Raw genomic sequence first — 24088 nt, 5'->3', positions numbered from 1 at the left:
CCAGTGAGCTGCAGCTCTCTGGGTGAAAATGCATGTTGATGTCAGAGGTCAGAGGAGAATGGCCAGACTCCTCTGAGATGAACAGAAGCAAAAGTAACTCAGATAACCACTACATACAACCAAGGTACGAAGAAGAGCATCTCTAAATGCAGCAGAAGACCGCATCACTTCTGTCTGCTAAGAACAGGAAACTGACGATACATTCTTTAAAAGTGGACAATAAAAGATTAGAAAAAACATTTCCTGGTCTGATGGGTCTCAATTTCTGTTACAACTTTCAGACGATAGGATGAGAAAAATGGATCCATTCTGCCAAGTACCAACAGTTCAGGCTGCTGGTGGATGTGTAACTGCCAAATATGCTCGACTGCCTGGCTGAATGAGGCAGTTGTATAAAACTTTGAGTACTCCAGTGGAGTAGAAAAGCGCTTTATAAAAACCAGTCCAGTTACTATCTTTCCAAAGCTTTGGGGGAAAAAAGAAAAAAAAAAAGAAAGAAGGAAAAGAAAACCAAAAAAGCACCGGTTGTCTTAGAGCATATATAAAAACTCCCTTTTAACAGGAAGAAACCTGCAGCAGAACCAGACTCAGGGAGGGGCAGCCGTCTGCTGCGAGCGAGGGAGTGAGGAGAGGAAGACAGGACAAAGGGCACACTGTGTAAGAGAGTTGGAGATTAATAATAGCTAATGACTAAATGCGGAGGTGTACGTAGAGAGAAGGAAAAAATAAGGTAAAAAAAGGAGAGGAGGAGTGGTGACATTTACAAAAAAAATGTGAAATATTAGAAATGATTGCCAATTATTAAAAAACTTTCCATAATTGCCTCATAAAGAATGATTAGTCTTTGTGCTGGGTATCTAACAATAAATCATACTATAAAAGTTTTTTTTATTGCTGTAGATCTTGTAAATATAGTGATTCCAGCTAGTAAGCAGGTATAGACTGATTTAAGTTGAACAATCTTTTCTTCCTGCAGGGAAAACCTCTGAATAGGCAGTGGTGACTAATAAGACAAACAGGTTGGTTTTCATGTGAGACGTAAAATGTTTCCAATTCCAGGGGAGAACAGGTTTAACAGGCTGTGATGTGATGACCATGATCAGCAATGGTACGTGTTTCCTCCTGCCAGTCGTTCTTCCTCATTTGCCCAAGGTAAGACCACTGCTCCGATATATCTCACATTACACTATTTAATTAGCGGGTAATGAGCTATAAGGTTGTTGGCAGGTGTTATTGGAAATGTCTATGTGGCAGGGGCAGGTCTGTGCCTGTCTGGATCAGGTATCGGGACTTGGATGTGTCTTGTTTACATAAGAGCGAAGTCTCATGTGAGCTCGAGTGACTTGACTGCATTCAGCGGGTGCATTTCATGGCTGATACACTCGGTTTTCTCTGATATAGGGGTAGAAAAATACATCTTTGCCAGTCAGAGTTGTGTTTACATGCTGTAATAATTCTGTGTCATCTTGATAAAAAGGTGGACGATGAGTAATACACGTTTAAAAGGGTGAATATTTCACACCAGTTTAAAAACAGTGCAACTATATAGACTAACAGTCTAGATTTGACATTTGTTTCTATTTTTATAATCCCTAAAAGGGATGAAGCTGCTGATATATATATATATGGCTTCTATAGTTACATTAAAACACAACTAAGATTAATGTGTGCGGCATTATTAAAAACACTAAAGTATGTGAAGTATGAGTAAAAGACTGATTTACGCCATCACATGTTACACTGTGTGTACTGTTCTGACGCTGTCACTTTAAACCAGCAGTGCTAAACAATGAAAGACTGGATATGTAGCGCCTTTCATTGTTTAGCAGTCAGGAGGAGAGATAATGCAAGTAGCTATTACGGCAGAATCAGAGCTTCAGACTTAAAAGCAGTAATATGAGACTCAGCATCACAGAGCCTGGCATACAAAGAGCTAAACCGCCACATAAAATACTTTACAATTGACTCTTTCCAGTGCGCCCACATTAACACCAGGATAAACTGAAAGAAGCTAGTGTACACACAGCACATTTCATTTGCAATGCAAGCTGGAAAAGCCCAGGGTATAAAATGTTATTTTTTCATCCTTAAAACCTTATATGTTGGTTTTTTTTATTCATTCCCATTTTCTCCCCAGTTTCTCGGATTCAGTCCTAAACAGAGTGATTACACGTGATTCAATGTCATTTTTTTAAACAATAGTCTTTCGTAACCATGTATTAATTAATTGGATTACTGGCACTTTTACTGAGACTGTATATAATACATGTTGTCTTGTCAATAAAAAAATGTCCTTTTTGTATATAATGTACTCTTTCACATGGTCTATTTTTCAGTTTTCTATATTTTGATACTGGAGAGAGAGACTAACAAAAATAAGTCTGACTCTGACTAGATAGCACAGTGATAATAGTGTGGAAATATGAGGGAAAGGAGTGGGCACCAGTATGTGTGAACTTCAGTTTTTGTTAGTGAGCTAAATGACAAGTAATCCAGCGAAAATTACTTGGAAATAAAGTAATTTTGCTTAATTCAATAGTGTTTTCACACACGTAATGTCCTTTGTATCCTTTATGACCAGGTAAACAACTTTAAGCTGGTCATCGCTTCCACTAATCCTAAAAAGTAAAATTATAAAGTGATGCATTGGATCATGTAAATACATTTTCAATGTAAGTACAACTTTTGATAAAAGTAACTTCCCCATAATCCAGTCCAACAAATTACCCCTAAAAGAAGAACAGCAAAAGAAAAAGGGCACGACTGACTCCACGAATACTTTTATCACAATTCTGATAAGAGTCTCACATGACTCGTGTCGCATGTTAAGAACCTAACATGTGACATTAGTCGTGTGTTAAGAATCGCTAATGTGGGTTCACCAAACGCAAGATCATTGTCAACTTTTTTCCCCACCAAATACTAGAAGATTGTGACGACTTGTGAATGAAGATCAAAAATAACCTGTTTTAAAGTGATGACAAATAAAAATATATTTAATTTGTCACTGAAGGAAAAGCACAGATGTTATCAACAGCAGGAGCTACATGACTCGATAATTGTGAAGAAGAGTCTTACATTAATGCCCTTTTGGGGTTTTATCTGGAAAGCAAGACTGTACCAAATCAAAGATATCTGGGTATAGACTTACATCGTTTTTATGTAATTAACTATCTGTGATGAAAACACACATTTCAAACTTGCTCTTATCTACATTTCTGTTTTTATCTTCATGACAGAATCCTGTTTGATCTGTTTGGATGGACCCCCCTTCATATGAGGAGGCCAGTCGCCAACCTCCTGCTCTGCCCATTGCAGCTTTTAACGCCCCCCCACCTGCCTATGACGCCTCTCTCTCATCCCCACCGACACCTCCACCTGCCTACAGAGAAGCAGGTGAGATAAAAATCTTTCTGCTTCCTTTAACCCCATTTCTTGAGTCAGCTCGTGAGATATTGCTGACAGGATGTACACACTAACATGTGTCCTTTTCTATTTATTTTTTGGCATACTGTTTACATGACATACCAGTTTTACCAGGCTGATTTGTAGAAACGTCGTCATTAAGTGTATTCATGCTTTTACTCTGCCAGACAACCACTTCAGTGCACTCTGAAGTAAATTTAAAAAATATATATTTAAAGTAAAGTGTGGAAGGAAACCCTAGTGTGACTGCAAAATAACATGTAAACATTTCTTTTTCTTTTTTTAAATCACAGTTACAGTTCAGCCAGATCCTTTTCCTGTCCTGTCTGTGCCAACTGCCGTGTCCTCGCCTCCCCACCAAAGCACTGGAGTCATAGTCCATCCCATTACTCAAAGTATAAAGATTGCACTTTTAATATTGACTTTGTTATGTAGACCTGTTCAACTGCTCATTAACGGAAATATCAAATCAGCCAATCACATGGCAGCAAACCAAGGCGTTTAGGCATGTAGGCATGCTGAGCAAGTTCAGTTCAGTCTCTATGTGCTGCACGCTGGTTTCACAATGTAAGAGGCTCAGTCCATATGCTGTCTGTAGTCTACTCACCAAATGTTTGTATTTTAACCCCACAGTGCCTGTCGTATCATATTTAATTCATGAGTTTTTGTGAGTTTTTGAGACTTCTACATCATCACAGTGATCCCCGTGGAAAGCCTGTCTAAACAGCACTAGAGAGAGAGAAACAAATGTAACAAATATAATTTCAAAGTAAACTCATGCATGCAAATGAATATGTTTTTTCTCAGAAGGTTCACAATATTTTCAAAAATCTTGAACTTTCTGGCAATTATTTCATGGTTCAGACTTTAAAGGGTCAAAGTGTAAGTATTTAAAAAGCTACATTAGGTTAAATTTTGGTTTTTCTGTGTTACAGTTAATCCGCATGCTTCTCGTGCTCGCGCTGCAGCTTCTGCTCCAGCTGCTGCGTCCTCGCGTTCCCGACAAGGCAAGTATCAAGACTACATCTTTACTATAAGCATGATCTCTTTACTGCTATTTACACTTACTGGCCACTTTGTTAGGTACACCTTTTCATCTGACTGTCAATGCAAGTATCTCATCAGAAAATCACAGGGAGGTAACTAAATGCATTTAGGTATGCAGATATGGTCAAGATAACGTGCTGAAATTGAAAAGGAGCATCAGAATGGGGGAGGAAGGTGGCATTCGTGGCTTTGAATGTGACACGGTTGTTCTCGTCAGACAGGCTGGTCTGAGTATTTGAGAAAAAGCTGATCTCCTGGGATTTTTCCACACAACCATCTCTAGGGTTTACATAAAATGGGCCAAAAATATCCAGTGAACAGCAGTTCTCTGGATCAAAATACCTTGTTGATGCCAGAGGTCAGAGGAGAATACCCAAACTGTTTCTAGCTCATAGAAAGGCATCAGGAAACAAGATATGCAGAAGAGCATTTCTGAACACACAACATGTCGATCCTCGAGGCAGAAGACCGCACTGAGTGTCTCTCCTGTCAGCTACGAACAGGAAACTGAGGCTACAGTTTAAACTGGCTCAACAAAATTGAACAAGAGAGTCAGTCATTTGGTCTAAGTAAGTAAATACATTTTATTTCTATAGGATATTTAAAACCAAAATGTGTTACACAAAATAAAACAGAATAAACAGGTTCCTATAAAAAAAAAACAGCAGCTAACAGCAGCCAATCCTCCAATCACAGCTCAACAATTCAACTGTTTCACAAGTCTAACAGAAAAGGCAGCTCAGATTTAAAAACAGTCTTCACTGATGCTTGCACGAGGTCATCTGGGAGGTCATTTAAGAGTTTTGATGCAGCAACAGCAAGGACACAAGCTGCTTTTGAAATAAGCTTTGACTGCAGGGATTATCAGGAGTAACAGAGAAGCAGACCCTAACGATATGCACGCAGCATAAACACCACATATACAAAGCTCAAATCATCTCAGACGGGTTTTCCTGACCATATGGCCTCCATAGTCATCAGATTTCAATTCAACATCTTCATGATGTGGTGGAACAGAAGATTTGCATCATGGATGTGAAGCAGCTGTGTGATGTCATCATGTCAATATGGAGGAAAATCTCTGAGGAATGTTTCTGGCACCTTGTTGGAATCTTGCCATGAAGCTGTAAAGGCAGTTTTGAAAGGGAAGAGGACGTCCAACCTAGTACTAGCTAGGTGTACCTAACAAAGTGTCCAGTGGGTGTATAAGCCTCTGCCTTACTTGTTCTTCTCTCCTTCTAATAACTTCATCTGTCTCCTGAATGGCAGCTGGTGCCGCACCGCGTGTCAACAGCAGACAAACTCAGCCGATAGCAGTAGTGAGCCAGCCGCAGCCTGTTCCCATAGCGGTGGAATATCTGAGAGGCGCCCCTGGTTTGGTACGCTGCCCACACTGCAGTCATCTTGTAACCAGTAAAGTCACACATGTACCTGGGACAGCTGCTTGGTGCTGGTGTGTCATTCTTGCAATGGCGGGGTAAGAGCCCCAAACACTCACACAGGAGGAGTATTGCATGTGCACCGGCGCTAAACGAGCTTGAGCACAGCTTCATTGGTGTTTTCTGTGCTTGTGTTTCAGGCTCATCTGCGGTTTCTGTCTCATTCCATTAATGGTACGGGGAATGCAAGACACACATCACTCCTGCCCACAGTGTGGAAACCCTCTGCACGTGCACAAAAGATGACCCTGTGAGGATTAATTAACCTTACACATCGAAGTGTGGACAAATGAACTAATGAACTTGTGATGCTAGTGTGACATCTATGGCAAACGAATACTTTACACAGATGATGGCTGAGGAGAGGCCCGGAGTCATGTGGAGACTTTTGTACAAACTCTCCCAGACTGTTACAGAGGACCTCCAGGTCACCACACACACTACCACAGCTGGTAGCTGTACTGAGACATTTTTCCTTTTTTTCACACTTTAGGCTCACAAGCAGAAAAGCATTTCTAGGACGTAAATATGAAAAAGAAATTACACAAAAACACTTTTCGCACTTTCTAATTTTGTACAAATGTATTACAGTGTGAGTTCATTATGATTAAATGACACACAGCAATAACACTTTACACTCCCCTAAAGACAGTGCAGGACAGTCCTTCTTCATTGCAGACAATGGGATGAGACAGTTTAATGCAGCCATGTTTAACCACATTTGTCCAAATTCTAACATGAAAAGAGTTTTACAGCTCTGCACTAAATTCTTTTATCATTTATAATTAAGCTTTCATTGCTTTTTAATCAAACTGACTGATTTCTATATCTGAAAACGAAAAAAACAAAACTTTGATGTTTTTTAGCTTTACTGCAGGTACAACTGAAGTTTTTAAAGTACCTTTAACTGCCTAACTACACTATTTTACTCTTAGTGATAGTTAGAAAAAAGGTTATGTGGTTTAAATTATTATATTTATTACATCTGTTATTATTTCATGTGAGAATGGTGACCTAACTCTGCTGCACTGCTTTCTAAGCAGCTGTAATCAGTCAGTGGGACTGACTCATTCTGTCGTGTGGCCAAATGCCAGCCACTCCTGATTGAAACCTGTTCCTGAACTGATTTACAGGACTTCTATTTACTTAGCAACATATAAAAGGTTTGTTTACACCAGCAATGTTTACTCTCTGACAAGCAGACCTATAAATGTTTAGCTTTACAAATATGTTATGTGATCAAAAAAATTCATAAATAAATAGAAATCCTTAAAATACCTTAATGGTTGTGATGCGTTGGAAATCTATCACATAGAAATGGTCCAAAGAAAGTACACCCTCTTCAAATTCCAAGTATTTACATATCAGGAGATAATAAAAATTTTGAAAAAAGGTTGGTCTTTAGCAGGTCTTGAAGTTGAAGACTTGATAGATGATAAATCAATGAGATATTACCCTCTGTCATGATTTAATTAGCAAAAAATAAGCCAAAATGCAGAAGCAGTGTGTGAAAAACTAAGTACAACATTAGTGTTTCTATAGAAAGTTGGATTGCACTTGATTAACTGATGACCGCGGGTGAGCACCTCTATAAATGCAGAGGTTTTTGGTGTTTGCTACTCTGAAGCATTCAGGTGTGTGTTAGCACACAACAAAGATGACAGACAGTGATCTTAGAGAAATAGTTTTTATTTTCCATCAATCTGGAAAGGGTCGCAAGGTCATTTACCAACAATTTAAAGTCCTTCATTTTACAGTGAGGTAGAAAACATTCAAGACAGCTGCCAGTCATCCCAGGAATGAACATCCCAGCAAATTCACCCCAACATACAGAAGATCCAATAATCAGAGAAACTGCAAGAGCTGCATCTCATACTCTACAGGCCTTGGTTAAATGTTACACTCCATGGGAGTACAATTAGAAAAAGACTGATCAAGTATGACTTGTAAACCTTTAGAGTAGAGTGGAATAAAATTCCTCCACAATGGAGAGAGGGAAAGGGAAAGTGATACAGAAAGTGATTACTTTTAATACAGGGAGTGCAGAATTATTAGGCAAGTTGTATTTTTGAGGAATAATTTTATTATTGAACAACAACCATGTTCTCAATGAACCCAAAAAACTCATTAATATCAAAGCTGAATGTTTTTGGAAGTAATTTGTAGTTTGTTTTTAGTTTTAGCTATTTTAGGGGGATATCTGTGTGCAGGTGACTATTACTGTGCATAATTATTAGGCAACTTAACAAAAAACAAATATATACCCATTTCAATTATTTATTTTTACCAGTGAAACCAATATAACATCTCCACATTCACAAATATACATTTCTGACATTCAAAAACAAAACAAAAACAAATCAGCGACCAATATAGCCACCTTTCTTTGCAAGGACACTCAAAAGCCTGCCATCCATGGATTCTGTCAGTGTTTTGATCTGTTCACCATCAACATTGCGTGCAGCAGCAACCACAGCCTCCCAGACACTGTTCAGAGAGGTGTACTGTTTTCCCTCCTTGTAAATCTCACATTTGATGATGGACCACAGGTTCTCAATGGGGTTCAGATCAGGTGAACAAGGAGGCCATGTCATTAGTTTTTCTTCTTTTATACCCTTTCTTGCCAGCCACGCTGTGGAGTACTTGGACGCGTGTGATGGAGCATTGTCCTGCATGAAAATCATGTTTTTCTTGAAGGATGCGGACTTCTTCCTGTACCACTGCTTGAAGAAGGTGTCTTCCAGAAACTGGCAGTAGGACTGGGAGTTGAGCTTGACTCCATCCTCAATCCGAAAAGGCCCCACAAGCTCATCTTTGATGATACCAGCCCAAACCAGTACTCCACCTCCACCTTGCTGGCGTCTGAGTCGGACTGGAGCTCTCTGACCTTTACCAATCCAGCCACGGGCCCATCCATCTGGCCCATCAAGACTCACTCTCATTTCATCAGTCCATAAAACCTTAGAAAAACCAGTCTTGAGATATTTCTTGGCCCAGTCTTGAGTTTCAGCTTGTGTGTCTTGTTCAGTGGTGGTCGTCTTTCAGCCTTTCTTACCTTGGCCATGTCTCTGAGTATTGCACACCTTGTGCTTTTGGGCACTCCAGTGATGTTGCAGCTCTGAAATATGGCCAAACTGGTGGCAAGTGGCATCTTGGCAGCTGCACGCTTGACTTTTCTCAGTTCATGGGCAGTTATTTTGTGCCTTGGTTTTTCCACGCGCTTATTGCGACCCTGTTGACTATTTTGAATGAAACGCTTGATTGTTCGATGATCACGCTTCAGAAGCTTTGCAATTTTGAGACTGCTGCATCCCTCTGCAAGATATCTCACTATTTTTGACTTTTCTGAGCCTGTCAAGTCCTTCTTTTGACCCATTTTGCCAAAGGAAAGGAAGTTGCCTAATAATTATGCACACCTGATATAGGGTGTTGATGTCCACACCCCTTCTCATTACAGAGATGCACATCACCTAATATGCTTAATTGGTAGTAGGCTTTCGAGCCTATACAGCTTGGAGTAAGACAACATGCATGAAGAGGATGATGTGGACAAAATACTCATTTGCCTAATAATTCTGCACTCCCTGTAATTTGCGGCTGCTAAAGGTGGTTCTACAAGCTACTGAATCATGGGATGTACTTGTTGTTGTTAAATCCTGATGTGCAAAACCTTCGAGCTGACAGAAGGTGTACTATTTGCTTTCTTATAGTAACTGTATGTGTAACTTCTGTCAGTGTAGTAGTTTGTTTGATTTCAGTAGTGATTTTATGTTTAATCCCATTACCTTTGACTCTGCACCAATGTTAGATTTTAAAATGAGGTCTATTAAAGAATAAAGGAAGTGTGTATTAGCAGTTACCCTTTTCAATTTTGATTCAGCACACTTGTAGGTATCTTACCTGGACTGTAAATGTGGAGTAGACAAACACAACTTGTATATCTTACCTGGCTTTGGCACGTTTGAAAAGATTTTGCAGCTAGATAGCTACCAGTCACTTCACTGGAGACCAGCAAGCCTGACCAAGAAACAATTGAGCACAGAGGGAGCTTTGATATGAATCTCTCAGAATATGAACAACAGGAAAACCTGTGTGGTACTTAACATTTACTAACCAGCCGAATTTAGCTACTCTTGCAGATGAAAACTATTTCAAACTTCAAGCTAGCTGCAGGTAATGAGGGTACTCATCTATTTTTAAGCAGTTTTCTGGTATTTTGCTGTTTATATCACCAGATAAAACGTTCTTACTTACCTCATTATGATTAAACAGTTTTTATAGAACATAATTTGCCAGCTTAAGTGATCCTGGTGCTGTTTCTATTCTTTAATGCTAAGCTAAGCTAACCATGCAATTGTTGTACGCAGAGGTGGGACCAAGTCATTGTTTTGCAAGTCTCAAGTAAGTCTCAAGTCTTTATCCTCAAGTCTCAAGTCAAGTCTCAAGTAATGTCAGGCAAGTCAGAGTCGAGTCTCAAGTCACTGGTGTAAAAGTCCGAGTCAAGTCACAAGTCTGAAACTTTGAATTTCAAGTCCTTTCGAGTCTTTAAAAAAGAAAAAAAGCATGTTGCAGTTATGCTAAATGTAAATATTAGACCATGTAATTTTTAAATCTGTGTTTTTCTCAACACATGACAAAATAGTGAACTTAGAAAATATACACAAATTGTGAAATTGCACCTCTTTAAAATGCAGCTCAATTAAACCTAGCTCCAAGAATAATTTTCACCGACAGTTCTGAGATAAGCTGCATGTTATTCTTGGATGCGGTTGTAGGACCCGCTTTAAAATCGCATGACAAAAATATCATACATATTAAAAAAAACTGCATCACCAACGTAGCCTGGAAAACATTTGCTAGTTAAATGAAGTCAGCTATCTCATCGTAGCATATTTATATGCATATTTATAATCATACGGTTCTTGGAGTGAGTGCATACACTCATGAAGTTTAGTAACTTCCGGTCACTGCAACAAGCCCAGGTACAGTTTACCGACGGATGGGTACAGGACCTTGAAATGCACCGTGTAGAAAGTAAAGACCATCGTACCTATCATAAGTTTACCAGTCTCACAAATCGTCGTCATAAATACACATTCCTTAACCGTTTATTAATAGGACCTTTGAGCTCAATGGTAATTAATTAGCAGTGGAAATAATTTCTGGTACCCATCACAGAAATGTAGCAGTGACAATAATACTGTATGCTGTAATCGTACTGGACAATTAGTGATACAAAACAACTGTTTTATCCTGTGAATAAAAGTATATGTTTTTGTCAATGTACCATAATAACAGAAGCGAAACGCAGTATTGTGTCAGGACAATTCACTATTTATGCACAATAAACACAATAAATAAAGGAGCATAGCGCGACAATTTCCGTTCAGCGCCAGACTTGCTTGTAACCTATATCACTAATTATGTTAAGAAAAATGACGCATTAACTACAGCAGCAGACTGACCTTTGTGTAAATGCTTGGAGCAGACTAACCTGTGAGCTGGAGTGTTCTGGGACGTTATATTTGATCTTTGAGTGGCTGCAATCCAGGCCATCCGTCGCCTCTTTGTTACTTCGGAAACATGGCTCGAACAATTTCTCTTCAACGACGTAATCCGATAACAACCGATCTCTTTACCCGTCGGCTTCCCGTGGCTGTCATGCGACAACATTTTTGTGTTTCTTTTTATCGCTGTATAACTGATTTCAATTGAAAGCCTGTGTGCGCTAGTACCTCTTGCCACGAGTTCCCAGAATCCTTTGCGGTTCTACCCGTGAATTACGTCACATTTTCAATCTCTATATAATATGCATGTTAAATTTTATATTTGGGGTAAAATATCAAGTCTTTTCAAGTAAACCGGTTCAAGTCCAATTCAAGTCCCAAGTCATTGGTGTAAAAGTCCAAGTCAAGTCACAAGTCTTAGAACATTTTTTCAAGTCAAGTCTAAAGTCATAAAATTAATGACTCGAGTCCAAGTCATGTGACTCGAGTCCACACCTCTGGTTGTACGGACATTTTTCTTGTTATCTAACCCTCTGTTAAGTCCAGTATAAAAACAGTGTGATAAAATGATATGACAGTATGGGATCAAGAATGAAAAGGCTGTTAAATAAAGTGATAAATGGGCTTTCTTTCCCTGCCTTTAATGCTGTAGTGAATGTTTAGTATCTTTGCCAAGTTGAGGTCATGTTTCGTTGCGCACCAAAAACAAAACATGCATTTATGTATTTTCGAGGGCAAATGGGTGCACTTTGCATATGAACACAAACAACAAATGTGTGAGTAACTTCCTCTTTTATGTCTGCTGTGTGACCTTGTACAGGCAACAAAGTTAGGGTTTAGCGTTTAGATACTAGAGCCTGATATGAACAGCAGCCAATAGCAGACATACAGCAGTGCTCAGATAGGAAAGTTAATCAGCTATAGGCTGCTGGGTCCAGGCGGCAGATAACGCAAGGATTCACAGTTATACCTCCTCGGCACTGATACACACATCAGACCTCCCTTTCACCACTCCCGCCAAGTTTGTCAGTGTGAGACTGAACCGCCATGAAGAGGCTTTTGCTGCTGTGTGTGACGGCCTTCTGTCTCGGCGTATGCGTCGCCGCCGACACGAAGGAAGACAAACAGTTCCCAGAGAAAGACGGAGTGTTACAGCTGAAGAAGGGGAATTTCAAAAGGGCGCTGAGAAAGCATGACCAACTCCTGGTGCACTTCTGTAAGTTAAACATCAAGCCTAGTACAGCATGACCTTTGACCTTCATACTTTCATATGGTAAGCGCACAAACAGGCGACTGCAAGGTGTGTAAGAAATCAAATCCTCATTTCCTCTGCGTGTCTGTCAGTTGCACCTCTGTCGGGAGAAAGCCAGCGCGTGTCTACAGCTTTCCAAGGAGCTGCAGCAGAGCTCAAGGGGTCAAAGGTCAAGCTGGCAGTGGTTGATGTGTCAAAAGAGAAGGACCTGGCTAAAGAACTGAACGCAACGGGCCACCCGGTAATCAGACTGTACCTCTCCGGAGATAAACACAACCCAGTAGCCTGCCCTGGTAGGTGCAGAAGAGTTTCATTCATCTCATTTATTCTTTTAACAAGAACAATGTATATCATATGACATGACCCAGAGGAGTAGCTCCAGATATGGCATACTGCTGAAAAATAAATGATCCACACTTGTTTTATCATGTGACAAAGCGAATGAAAAATCAGGGTTCTGATTATTAGGAAACAATAGAGAAACAAAGAGATGCTTTGGTTTGAATCTTCCTCTACCTCTGTTCGAGGGCTTTGTCCTCTAGTGCTCTGACTTCATTATGATGTTCGCTGGCACCACCGATGGCTAGATGCTGGGTAATAAAAACAGCAGTGAAAGCCCTGGCTGGAGTCATTATGTTTTCATATGAACCATATATCTCTAAAGTTATCCAGCACAAATTTTAATCGCATTTTTTGTATGAAAGTTTGCTCTTATTCTGGAAACGTGAAAAGATCAGGATGAAAGAGGCACATGCTGCAGTTAAGTTGTTAAAGCTGACACCCTGTCATTAAATTTTGCCTTGAACTTTTCAGATATGTGTCTCTTTGAGTTAACTAGCCTGCCATTTGTTGTGAAACACCAGTGGTTAGAGTTTACTGGCTGTTGTTTCATATTTCCTGCAGAGCACCAGGAGTTATTAGGATCCCCTCAGCTGTTGAATCTTAATTGTTTTGGGTAAAATATTAACAGTAAAGTGATTTGTGATCTTGGATTGTCCTGAAGTTCCTCAGAGCTCGGCTTCCATCTTGACCTGGCTGAAACGGAGGGCAGGGTCAGCTGCTGACCTCGTCACTGATCTCAGCCAATCAGAGGCCTCAGAAGAGGTGACAGTGGTTGGATTCTTTAAGGTAAAACAAAAGCCTCGCCTGAGTTCCCTTCTCTATTATGTTGTGCATCTACCGCACTCCGACAGTTTCTATGCGTTTGCGTGTGAGCAGGAGCTGAACCACGAGTACGTCCAGGTGTTCTACGCCACGGCGGTCGAGCTTCCTGACGTCAGGTTTGTGGTGACGCAGGACGATGACGTCATCGCCAAATACGGCCACACACATGATGTTGTTCTGATGCTCAAAAAGGTTCTTCACGCACAACACATACAAACACACCGGTTCACAAAAACAATACTAGTTGTGACATTGCTCTATGTGAAGAGAGGTTTTAGTTCTTTAGTTAGTTTTTAGTTCTGTTTAGTTAAGAGAAATTAGCTGAGGGTGAATGCCATAAAACATGAGTGAGATTTTAAACATAAACCTCACTGTGAGCCTTCAAAAAGACGGCATAACTGAAAGAAATCTTGATGTTGCATCCAGAGTTTTACAAAAGAAGCATAAATATATGAAGCAGACTTGTTGGTTATAGTCTTACCTGTGATACCATGTATGTTTGTGTGTCTGTGTGTGCCCACTGCAGTCTAAGCTCATCAAGGCTTACAAAATGACGCCCGAGACATCTAAAGGGGTCCTGATTGTCTTTATCACGATCTACCAGATGGACCCAGTCACTGAGTACACCGGGCAGGTACAGTGTTGTGTCCATGGTGTATTTTCACACATATACAACAGCTACGGTAGGAACGGTTTGGTCTGAATCCACTGGGATGGTGTTCAGGGAAAATCTCTGCTGACTGAAATCTAATTGCTGTTTTCATGTAGGCTACACCCACCGAGCACCTTGCACCTTGCAGTGTAATGCAGCTCTTCTGCCATAAACTTTTATAAGTCTATTGTTGACATTGCCCGAAAGGTGATTATTCTACTTTATCTTTATCACTGAGGTCGTAGTGGGTGGTGGTGGTGGTACTGGATCGCATTATGTTGAAAATCAATTTTAATATTTATCCACCTCTTTGGCATACATGACGCCATATTAAAAGGTGTTTTTAAACTCTGAATGAGTTTGCACAGCACTTTAACTGAAGTTTAAGTGCTTTTTATCACATGCGTTCACACTCTGATGGATGCACTGGAGCTTTGGCACACAGAGCTGGAGTTTGTTGTCCTCTTTATCCACCTTCACCTCCTGCCTTTGCAGTTAGCGGCTCAATTACAACTTAATATCCTCATTTGCACCTGTTATGATCATCTCAGTCAGTAGAGGGCTCTGTCCATTGAACTTAAAAATGTGCTGAATTGCCTTAACATTAGCGCCAGCTGAAATCCAGTTTCACTGCTTAAGTGTTTGAACCGCTTTGTCTCCTTTTGCAGACAGCCTCTCAGATCTTATCTTCGCCTGTGTTAAACCACGCTCTTCTCTTTGTCAACAAAAGTTCAGAAGACTTTGATGAGATTTTTTCTGCCTTCAGCACCGCTGCAGAGACATTCAGGATGAAGGTACCTAACATATGTCTGTGCTTTTGAGGTCAATAATAATGTATTTTCAGACTCTGACCTTGACTCGATCGCATAAATAACATTAATCCTCACCTTAAACCTACTTTTTACCCAAACCAGTTCTTTACTAAGGTCTTGTGAGCAGTTTGGCTGCAGAACAGCAAATCATAAACAAATGACCGTATCTGACCCTTACTCTAGTCCCAGAGTGAGATAAGAATGAATACAGCACATAGATTTAGTTTAATTTTTCCTTTGTTTTTGACCATACTGTTTAGGGCATTCTTACGGGGTGGCTGTAGCTCAGGTGGCAGAGCAGGTCAGCCACTAATCCGAGGGTCGGTGGTTTGATCCCAGGCTGCCTCCTGGCCCTGCCGCCTTGTTGTGATGTACAGGAGCGTCTGAGGGCTGTATATGTTTGTGTGTCAGATTTTGTTTGTGTTGGTGAACGTGGCTGAGCTTCGCAATGGCAGAATGATGGAGTACTTCCGGGTGCGGGACTTTGAGGCTCCCCTAATCCGACTGGTTAACCTGTCAAATCACGTGACCTACCATCTGCCCTCTGACGCCCTGAGCGTAGAGATCATAGAAAGGTTCTGCCAGGACTACCTCGAGGGCAAAGCCAAGGTAAGTCCCACTCACCTCTGCTGTGTGGCACAGAGACAGAACCCGGGAGGCAGCTCGTCTTTATGTGTTTAATGGACTTGTGTATCTCTAACAGCCTAAGATGCAGAGTGAGCCGATACCTGAAGGATGGGACCAAAAACCAGTGAAGGAGCTGGTGGGGATGAATCTGGAGAAAGTTGCCTTTAACCCAGACAAGACTGTTTTTGTCCTGTTTTGTATGTAAACACTGTTCATTTTAATATCATGCTTTAATTTGTTTTTCTTTTTAAAGAGGGCCCTAAGTTATACTGGGAGTCATTGGTGACTAAAATTGGCGACCACCCTCTGAATCCCATAAGCTAAACAGCACCTTCAAGCCTTTAGATTGAAAACGCACATGATTTGAGTTGTTGGGAGTGTATTTAAAGGGCCCTGAGAGTATAAGGAAAAAGATTCTCTAACATGATGTGTTAGGAGAACTCACACGGATGGATTTAGTGGCAGAAACACACGGGCACAAGATAGTAGTGATGCAGATTTATATACAATGATGGGGAAATATTTACAAGGGAAGGGGCTATATACAGTGACAGGTAAAAATGTGCAAGGAGAGCAGAGCTGAAGAGACGAGACGGAGCCGAGGTATGCGGGTGGGCAGATGACGCACCAGAGCTACCTGAAAACGAGGGACAAACAAAGTTTACGGAGTAACGTCGATAGCCGAGAGTTAAACTAAAGACGATGGGGAGAGTTGGAGAGCTTACTTGAAACACAGAACTACAGCTGTAGCGGTGGTCACAGACTGGTATGAAGTAACTCTCCGTCACGGATCCAAAGAAGCCAACACAAAGACAAATAGGCAGGCGAGCAGGCAGCGGGACAGGCTAGAACAAAGATAAGATAGAACTTTATTAATCCCTCGGGTGGGTTCCTCTGGGAAATTCGACTGGAGAAGCAGGCAGGAGATGGATCCTCAAAACATGCAGCTCAATAGCGTGGAATCAACAGATTCAGCTTGCACCAACACGTTACCACTTATGACAGCGACAATACTCCGACACCAGACGTCCGTGACTCAGCTCCATAAAAGCGCTCACTGATGACGTCCGATGCGCCGCAGGTGTGCCGGAATGCCATCAAGCCCCGCCCCGCCTACCTATGCCAAAAAGGGAAACAAAACCCAAAAACAACAATACACCTACCCACCACCTCCTAACATGATGAGTCAAAAAAGTGTTTGAACAGATCTCCCAGGCAATACAAACACTTGAAGAAGTCCCCTTCAATGAAATGATCAGTTAACCTTTCAGAAAATGAGCAAACCAACACAAGCAACCAAGTCTGTGCCAATCCTTTATGTAGTTCAGCTAAAACCATCACTCAAATTCTATTTAAGATCCATAGACAGACTGCAGAGATACATCCCAAACAATGTGATGAAATTTGACAGATTAAAAAAAATGATGCCCTTATTTAGGGCATTTGATACAAGGAAAGTTCAAATTTATGTTGTGATTAAAAGTGAAAACATAGAGAGCTTCCTAAAGTAATCGTATGTGTTTGTATTGAAGATCTGCCCTACAGTAAAGAGTCCCGCGCTGTGTTTCCGCTGTGGGAGGAACTAGCTGAGGCCTTTGAGGAGCGCGAGGACGTGGTCATCACTCGTATCGATGCTTCAGCCAATGATATCAACTTATCAGTGCAGGGCACGTACCCATCACTCTGCTTGTTTCCTGCTCTGTATGCTGAAAGGGTACGAGGCAATTATGAGGCGATTAATCGTTTTTATTAAAGCCTATGATATCATCACGAAAAACAGATTTTAAAAAAGGAATTATTTGCTCTTTAGAGGAAACCAGGCTCATTACAGTGAGATCTCTGTGGTCTGTGTCGTAGGTGGTGGTTTACACTGGAAAAAAGAAGCTGAAACCCCTGATTAAGTTTGTAGAGAAGGAGATGGAGAAAGCCAAAAAATACAGAGCTAAGGTGAATGATCATCCTTACACTTGTGCCTTTGTGTGTTTTTATAGCTGTCTGTGTGTTTGAGAGCTGCCTTTTTCTTTCAGTTAAAAATATACTTTTCTCCTTTGTGTATCCAGGAGGATGAAGACAGGAGGAAGTACACCGAGGCCATGAAAGCTGAGGAGGCAAAAAAAGCCAACAACACCAAAGATGAGCTTTAAGACAACAACAAAGACATGAGTGTGTGTGTGTGTGTGTGTGTGTGTGTGTAAAATGATGCTCTTTAAATGTTTCTAAATAAAAAAAATACTTTTTCTTTTTTTGATTCTGCATTAAAGTCTCAAAACATCATTTTTGATATTTAATGAAACTTTAAATGGAAAAGGTTGAATACTGAAAGAAGACACAGTATGTGCATACAGCTAAAGAGTTTGACAAATAACAGATCACCGTCCACAACTGACTATGGTTGCTGCTGTCTTCACGTGTCTCAGAACAGAATCACCAATTACCAGAGTTTGATCCCCGGCCGGTGTGTCGCTGAGTGGGGAAAACAGTTAGACACATGAACAGGTTTGTGGTGCGTCAGGGCTTTTTGCACAGTCTGAGGAACAAATTCTCCTTTTGTTGATGAAACACTAGGAAACACTGTGTGAGGAAACGTTTCACTGGTCAAAACTTCAGGTGTAGGAAGGGGCCTCTCCAGAGGTACAACCTCCCTGAGTTGTGCTGCTGACCATGTCCATCGTTTTATGACCACAGTATACTGCTCTTATAACAGATGTCAATCCAGCAGATTATCTTTGGCATGTGGTGGATCAGGAGATTTGCAACATGGATGCACAGCTGACAAATCTGAAGCAACTGTGTGACGCTATCATGTCAATATGAAACTAAATCTGTGAGGAATGTTTCCAGGTCTTTGTTGAATCAGTGCCACAAAGAATTAAGGCAGTTCTGAAGGTTAAATCTAATTTATGTTCATTAATGCCCCTCACACTGTAACTTAAAGTAATAAATTGGTTACTGATTAATTACAGAAGTACGTTTGTGAGCATAAAGATGTAAGCCTTGGACCATCGGGATAAAATGTGATTTGGAAACTTAACAAGCATTGATAAAGCTTCATCAGTAGCTCGAGCAAGACCTCATTGTTACAGTGCTAACAGAATCATACAGGTTTTTGACAGGGAGGTTAAACTCATGCAGATTACCTTCACCCAGGTTCATGAAAACACTGATAGCAGATCATTTGTGTCAGTGTGTCAGGATGGTTTATATTTGAGCTTCTTGTTCACACAGAACTATTTTTCTTCATTTTTTAACGATTACCAAAGTCTGTGAATCCCCAAATTGTTCAGCTGTTCTTTTTGCTCCCCCTGAGGTCACTTTCACCATGTGACAAAAACAACACCCCACTGTACACACTCGGGCCACCAGTAACTTTCTAAATCCTCAATAAAAAGCTGACAGGTTGCAATGATGTTCCAAATAACTTATTAACAAAAAACAACTAAATACACAGAAAATATTTTGAAAACTGGTTTATTTTATATCTCCTAGTTTGAAGTGAAGCAATAAAAACGTGTATAAAACATCACAAACTGTAATATTATACAAATGCTTACGTCCTGCTGATGCAATGGAGACATCTTCCAGTGACAGTCTTCATCCGTGTGTGTGTGAGGAGGCTCCTAAACCCACCGACACAGAAGTGCATGTTCACAACTCCCTCTGTGCAGGCGGGGTCAGGACCCTCCTCACCCTGGGTGAAGAGGGGTGGTGCTGTGGCCAGTCAGGTATGAAGTGCTGAGAGTGGATCTTTGGTCCTCTGTGCAGCTCTGTCCACTCTCAGCTGCCCTGCAAAGCAATAACACAAGAAAGACGTCATTTTAACACAAAACAGGATTTCCATTGTAGGCAGCTGCAGCATGTTGTTAAAATGCAATTTTAAACTCAACATATACACATAAACATAAATAAACTTACACCTACAGTACTGTAGGATGATGATTTATACCAGCTTTTGGAAGGATTTAGTCTTCAAAACAGTTTGTAGCCAATGTGAGGTGATAACTTACATAGCTGGAACACAGCACCACTCTCCAGTTTGTCATTTGGTCATCCATCCTTCTCATCGGGTTGGGGTAAGGCTGTCTTCTGGGTGGAGTATCTCTCTGTGTTAGCTCCGTCCTGGACGTTGAGTGTCTGAAGTGCTGAATGCTGGGAGAGGACGATTTTAAAGCACCTGAAGACAAAAAGACAAAGAGAAAAGCATGAATTCACAGATCACCGAGTTGTTCAATTTACTTTTCTTCTGTTATGTGTTTTTACTTCACCTCTGATCCCTGAGCCACAGGCTATATCTTATGTAAAAACAAGAGACTACAGTCAGTTCACTACATCATTTTTAAACCTTTTCTAATTATTCGTGTTGACATTAAGTACAGACTTACCTTTGTCCTGCATGGTGAGCTAGAGCTTGAGAAAAAATATGTAAGTCATTTAAATAGTTACCTGTGATATCAAAAGAAATAGAAGTAACAATATCTAAAACACTACCTTACAGTCACACAGGCAAAGTCACATATTAAGAAAAAAACAATACATTTCACATGTGTTAGTTAATATTTTTTAAAAGTCAGATATTCTTAGTTAGCTGTCTTACAAACATCACAAGACACAAAGGCTTAACTTACATATTACAAAGTTAATTAAAAATTAAAAGATATTTACAAGTTTAAAAACAAGTTCTAACATAATCTAGTCAGAGTCGCTGTCATCAAGTGAAAGGTTAAAAGGCCTTTCCCAGAAGCATCTGACACCAAAAGAACCCGATGATGTTGAAGGGCCATAGAACGTGTCATCACTTACCTTGCTTACCTTTGCACTTACCTCTTCAGTGCAGATGTCTTCTCTCCTTCTCTTTGCTGAGGAGGTAAGAGCTGAGGTTGAAGGAGAAGGAGAAGCTGTAGGATCAGCAGAGGAAGCAGCTGAGGGAAAAGATAAGAGAGCAGGTGAAGAAGAAGGAGCAGGTGAGGGCGGAGGTGACGGAGCAGGAGAGGAAGCAGCTGAGGGAGTAGATAAGAGAGCAGGTGAAGAAGGAGCAGCTGAAGGAGGAGCAGCTGACGGATCACCGACTGGGGCAACGACTCGAGGGAAGAGTGGGTCGTTGGCGTGGCCGAAAGGCGGCATGGCGAATGGGGCACCACCTGGAGAAATAGGACGTTGCCAATCGTGCCAAAACGGCTCTGGAGAAAGCTCCCGGATGAGAGGGGAATCATCTCTCTCATCCATGGTGTCATACCCCGAGTCATCGCTAAGCCAATCGCCCCACTCTTCTGAGTCGTTCCAGTCAGATGAATTGTCAGTGTCTTCACTCACCTCTTCAACGTCCTCAGGTACGTTGGGAGGGTACTCACCTTCCTCTTCACTGTCATCAGGATGCTGTGCTTCATGAGAAGAGGGGGAGGGTGAGAGAGGGAGATACTCACCATACTCACCTTCACTGACAGTGTCAGTGTCATCCAGGATCCTGATGACTTCAGGAAGGCCTTCTTCTGCAGGACGCTCAACCACGTAGTCAAGACGACCTGTGAGGAAACAAGTTTAAAATAACATTAGGAATGTAATAAACACCAAGTGCTAAAGCAACAGACCTACATCTGTTAGTTTGAGCAGATGATGAGAGAAAAGCATTTTAGGCTACATTTATGTCAGACTGAATGACACTTCTTAAGTCTGATTTCAGTTGTTTGCTGGAGGAGCAAAACAGTTGTTTGGTCTACAGGTTTTCAGAATGGAGATATTGACATTATTTGTATTTTTACTGTACAAAGAGGCAAGAGCATGATGGTGAAATAAAAACTGAGTCTGAGAAAGAAACAAATGGATTATACTGCTAACATCTGCACAGACAGCATGCTTACTCGGAGCTTGGCTAGTTTTGACGTCTATGAGGACCCAAACCCAGGAGCCAGACCTTCAACGGGTAACAAAAGCAGTGATGAGCATTCAGGCTTGCAGCATTGTCAACATTCCTACAATGGACTCTCTACAGTGGCCCCGAGGGGCCAAAAGGACCGCAATTTAAGAAAACGCCAACAAATATGATAGTAAGATTCTATCTAAAATTCTGGCTAATCGATGATTAAACCGGGTAATAACCTCTCTTGTACATGTAGATCAAGTTGGTGTCATAAGTTCACGCTCTTCAGCTGATAATATTAGGAGGTTAATTGACATTATGTGGGCGGTTCAGGACAGTCATTCTCCCATAGCTGCGATTTCATTGGATGCCGAAAAGGCATTCGACAGAGTTGAGTGGAGATATCTATTTGCCACTTTGGAGTGTTTCGGTTTTACTAAAAGCTCTATTAACTGGATTTGGCTTGTATATGTAGACGCCAAGGCATCAGTACTTACAAATGGAATAATAGGGCCTCCTTTTGAACTAGGTAGAGGAACTAGATCCCCTCCCCTCTCCCCACTCCTTTTTTGCTCTGGCCCTTTAGCCACTGGCAGTGGCTATTCGTAGGGAGCCCAATTATCCAGGTGTTAGTATAGGGAGAGACTGTCATAAACTGTTGTTGTACGCCGATGGCATTTTGCTTTTTATATCAGACCCAGAAAAGTCTTTTCAGTCCTTGCAGGTAATAATAAATACGTTCTCAGGTATTTCTGGTTACAAGGTGAATTGGACCAAGTCAGAGGCCCTTCCGCTAACTAGTTATTGCCCTAGGTCGCTTTTTCCAACCGGTATGTTTTCCTGGCCTCAGAAGGGCATTAAGTATTTAGGCATTACCTTCCCGCCTCACCTGTCAGACGTGATAAAGATAAATTTTGAACCTCTACTTAGCGATATGAGAATTAATGTTGATCGCTGGTCTCAGATGTATCTTTCGATGTGGGGAAAGGTAAATGTAATAAAAAATGGTATGCACACCTAAGTTCAATTATTTGCTGCAGGCTCTACCAATCCATGTTCTTTTGAAATACATCAAACAATTTGACCAGATTTGCAAAGCATTTATATGGAGTATTAAAAAGCCTAGATTGAATTTGAGAAAACTGCAGAAACCAGTAGACAGAGGTGGGTTAGGGATGCCCGATCTACTTTTATATCATTATGCTTTTTCTCTTAGGCATTTGGCACATTGGTTTTTACCCCCTGAGAAAGCGCCTACTTGGTTCTCCATTGAAAGTACTGCATCGCCATTTACACCATTATATAGCTTATCAACTAATCTGTTCCCCCACATCCAATCACATCTGGTATTTTCTCATTTAAAAGAAGTATGGAAAAGAATGTCCAAATTATTCAAATTTGACCCACATCTCAACCAATCTGCTGGTATTTGGTATAATCCCAAACTTTCTATCACCAAGTTACCTTTCTTTTGGAAGCTCTGGTTTCAGAGAGGTATAACAGTGCTGGGGGATCTTTACGAAAACAGTACATTTAAATAATTTGAAAAACTTGCAGAAGAATTTGATTTACTTTGGCAGGAATTTTGGAAATACCTGCAACTAAGACATTTGATGGTTAATACATTTGGCTCATCCGCAAAGTTCCCTTTAAGCTGCGATATTCTGGAGGAAATCAAAAAATCTTTGGGTGTGGACAAGAGGCATCAGCTTATTACAAAATGCTTTTATTAGCTTCTGATCCTAACACACTGTCCCTCAAAAGAACGTGGGAAATGGCTTTAAATCTCAGCTTTACACTGAGGAATGGAATGGCATTCTTAGGAATCTGAAAAAAATGTCACGTGAACTGCGTTCAAGATTGGTTCAATTTAAGATTTTAAATAGAGTTTACTGGACACCCTCACGGTTGCACAGGGTGGGTCTAGCGACTGACGATGCATGCTGGAAGTGTCAGCAGGATAGTGGCACACTTTTACATTTGCTTTGGGGATGCTCCAAGGTCCAAGATTATTGGACTCATATTCACACTGTAGTAGAGAAGGTTGTAGGCCATTTATGAACAGTCTTTATGTACTAGGAGACCCTTCAGCTTTGGGTCACTTACCTACTCCTCTTGCTCATTGGGTACAAATGGCTATTACGCTGGGGAGGAAGCTGTTGGTGAAAGAGTCGGAGGCCTCATCGACTCCTGCCTTCTCTCAATGGTATATTTCTTCGGGACAAGTGGCAGCTTACGAAAGATTATCATATAGGCTGCTAAATAGACTGGACGACTATAATGACAAATGGGCCAAGTACCTTTCATATAC

General features: G+C 40.9%; 3 protein-coding genes and 1 long non-coding RNA gene across 6 annotated transcripts; 2 read left to right on the top strand and 2 right to left on the bottom strand.

The window, feature by feature from the left end:
* The first annotated feature begins 1006 nt into the window (after positions 1 to 1006).
* LOC146707508 (lipopolysaccharide-induced tumor necrosis factor-alpha factor homolog) lies at positions 1007 to 7195 on the top strand. 3 transcript variants are annotated; one of them, XM_085458878.1, is made up of 6 exons: positions 1007 to 1152; positions 3240 to 3396; positions 3720 to 3821; positions 4362 to 4433; positions 5743 to 5852; positions 6053 to 7195. In XM_085458878.1, the coding sequence occupies exons 2-6, from the start codon at positions 3261 to 3263 to the stop codon at positions 6164 to 6166; spliced, it is 534 nt and encodes a 177-aa protein (XP_085315004.1). In that variant the 5' UTR covers positions 1007 to 1152; positions 3240 to 3260; the 3' UTR covers positions 6167 to 7195. The 3 variants fall into 3 exon arrangements, with proteins under 3 accessions (XP_085315004.1, XP_085315002.1, XP_085315003.1); XM_085458876.1 differs by having other exon boundaries at positions 1009 to 1152; positions 5743 to 5950; XM_085458877.1 differs by lacking the exon at positions 1007 to 1152 and adding an exon at positions 2637 to 3139 and having other exon boundaries at positions 5743 to 5950.
* A 5140-nt stretch (positions 7196 to 12335) lies between these two features.
* LOC146707506 (protein disulfide-isomerase) lies at positions 12336 to 18190 on the top strand. The gene is made up of 11 exons (XM_085458875.1): positions 12336 to 12635; positions 12764 to 12964; positions 13675 to 13799; positions 13890 to 14027; positions 14362 to 14469; positions 15156 to 15281; positions 15711 to 15908; positions 16003 to 16123; positions 17459 to 17640; positions 17784 to 17873; positions 17987 to 18190. Exons 1-11 carry the CDS (start codon positions 12467 to 12469, stop codon positions 18068 to 18070), a joined length of 1542 nt encoding a protein of 513 aa, XP_085315001.1. The 5' UTR covers positions 12336 to 12466; the 3' UTR covers positions 18071 to 18190.
* LOC146707507 (uncharacterized) lies at positions 16315 to 17065 on the bottom strand. The gene is made up of 3 exons (XR_014920840.1): positions 16920 to 17065; positions 16652 to 16771; positions 16315 to 16563 (listed from the first exon to the last, which is right to left on the bottom strand). It is a non-coding gene; the product is annotated as an uncharacterized LOC146707507 (long non-coding RNA).
* A 2422-nt stretch (positions 18191 to 20612) lies between the features above and the next one.
* On the bottom strand, positions 20613 to 23900 carry LOC146707505 (uncharacterized). The gene is made up of 3 exons (XM_085460763.1): positions 23884 to 23900; positions 21779 to 21831; positions 20613 to 21442 (listed from the first exon to the last, which is right to left on the bottom strand). The coding sequence occupies exons 1-3, from the start codon at positions 23898 to 23900 to the stop codon at positions 20613 to 20615; spliced, it is 900 nt and encodes a 299-aa protein (XP_085316889.1).
* Positions 23901 to 24088: the final 188 nt, after the last annotated feature.

This window comes from Copadichromis virginalis, linkage group LG6 (genome assembly GCF_057382275.1).
Source record: "Copadichromis virginalis isolate Kocher_CV1m ecotype Utaka linkage group LG6, C_Virginalis_male_GT1.1, whole genome shotgun sequence".
Lineage (NCBI taxonomy): Eukaryota > Metazoa > Chordata > Actinopteri > Cichliformes > Cichlidae > Copadichromis > Copadichromis virginalis.
This window is presented reverse-complemented; position numbering and strand designations above follow the sequence as displayed.

Excerpts from the sequence above, each read along its gene's own strand:
- LOC146707508 (XM_085458876.1), top strand. The coding sequence starts at position 3,261 with ATGGACCCCCCTTCATATGAGGAGGCCAGTCGCCAACCTCCTGCTCTG. Across the intron at positions 4,434-5,742 it reads GTCCTCGCGTTCCCGACAAG|CTGGTGCCGCACCGCGTGTC; the intron begins GCAAGTATCAAG and ends CCTGAATGGCAG. Across the intron at positions 5,951-6,052 it reads GTCATTCTTGCAATGGCGGG|GCTCATCTGCGGTTTCTGTC; the intron begins GTAAGAGCCCCA and ends CTTGTGTTTCAG.
- LOC146707506 (XM_085458875.1), top strand. The coding sequence starts at position 12,467 with ATGAAGAGGCTTTTGCTGCTGTGTGTGACGGCCTTCTGTCTCGGCGTA. Across the intron at positions 14,028-14,361 it reads TTGTTCTGATGCTCAAAAAG|TCTAAGCTCATCAAGGCTTA; the intron begins GTTCTTCACGCA and ends TGCCCACTGCAG. Across the intron at positions 16,124-17,458 it reads GACTGTTTTTGTCCTGTTTT|ATCTGCCCTACAGTAAAGAG; the intron begins GTATGTAAACAC and ends TTTGTATTGAAG.
- LOC146707505 (XM_085460763.1), bottom strand. Across the intron at positions 21,443-21,778 it reads CAAAACTAGCCAAGCTCCGA|GTCGTCTTGACTACGTGGTT; the intron begins GTAAGCATGCTG and ends GTTTCCTCACAG.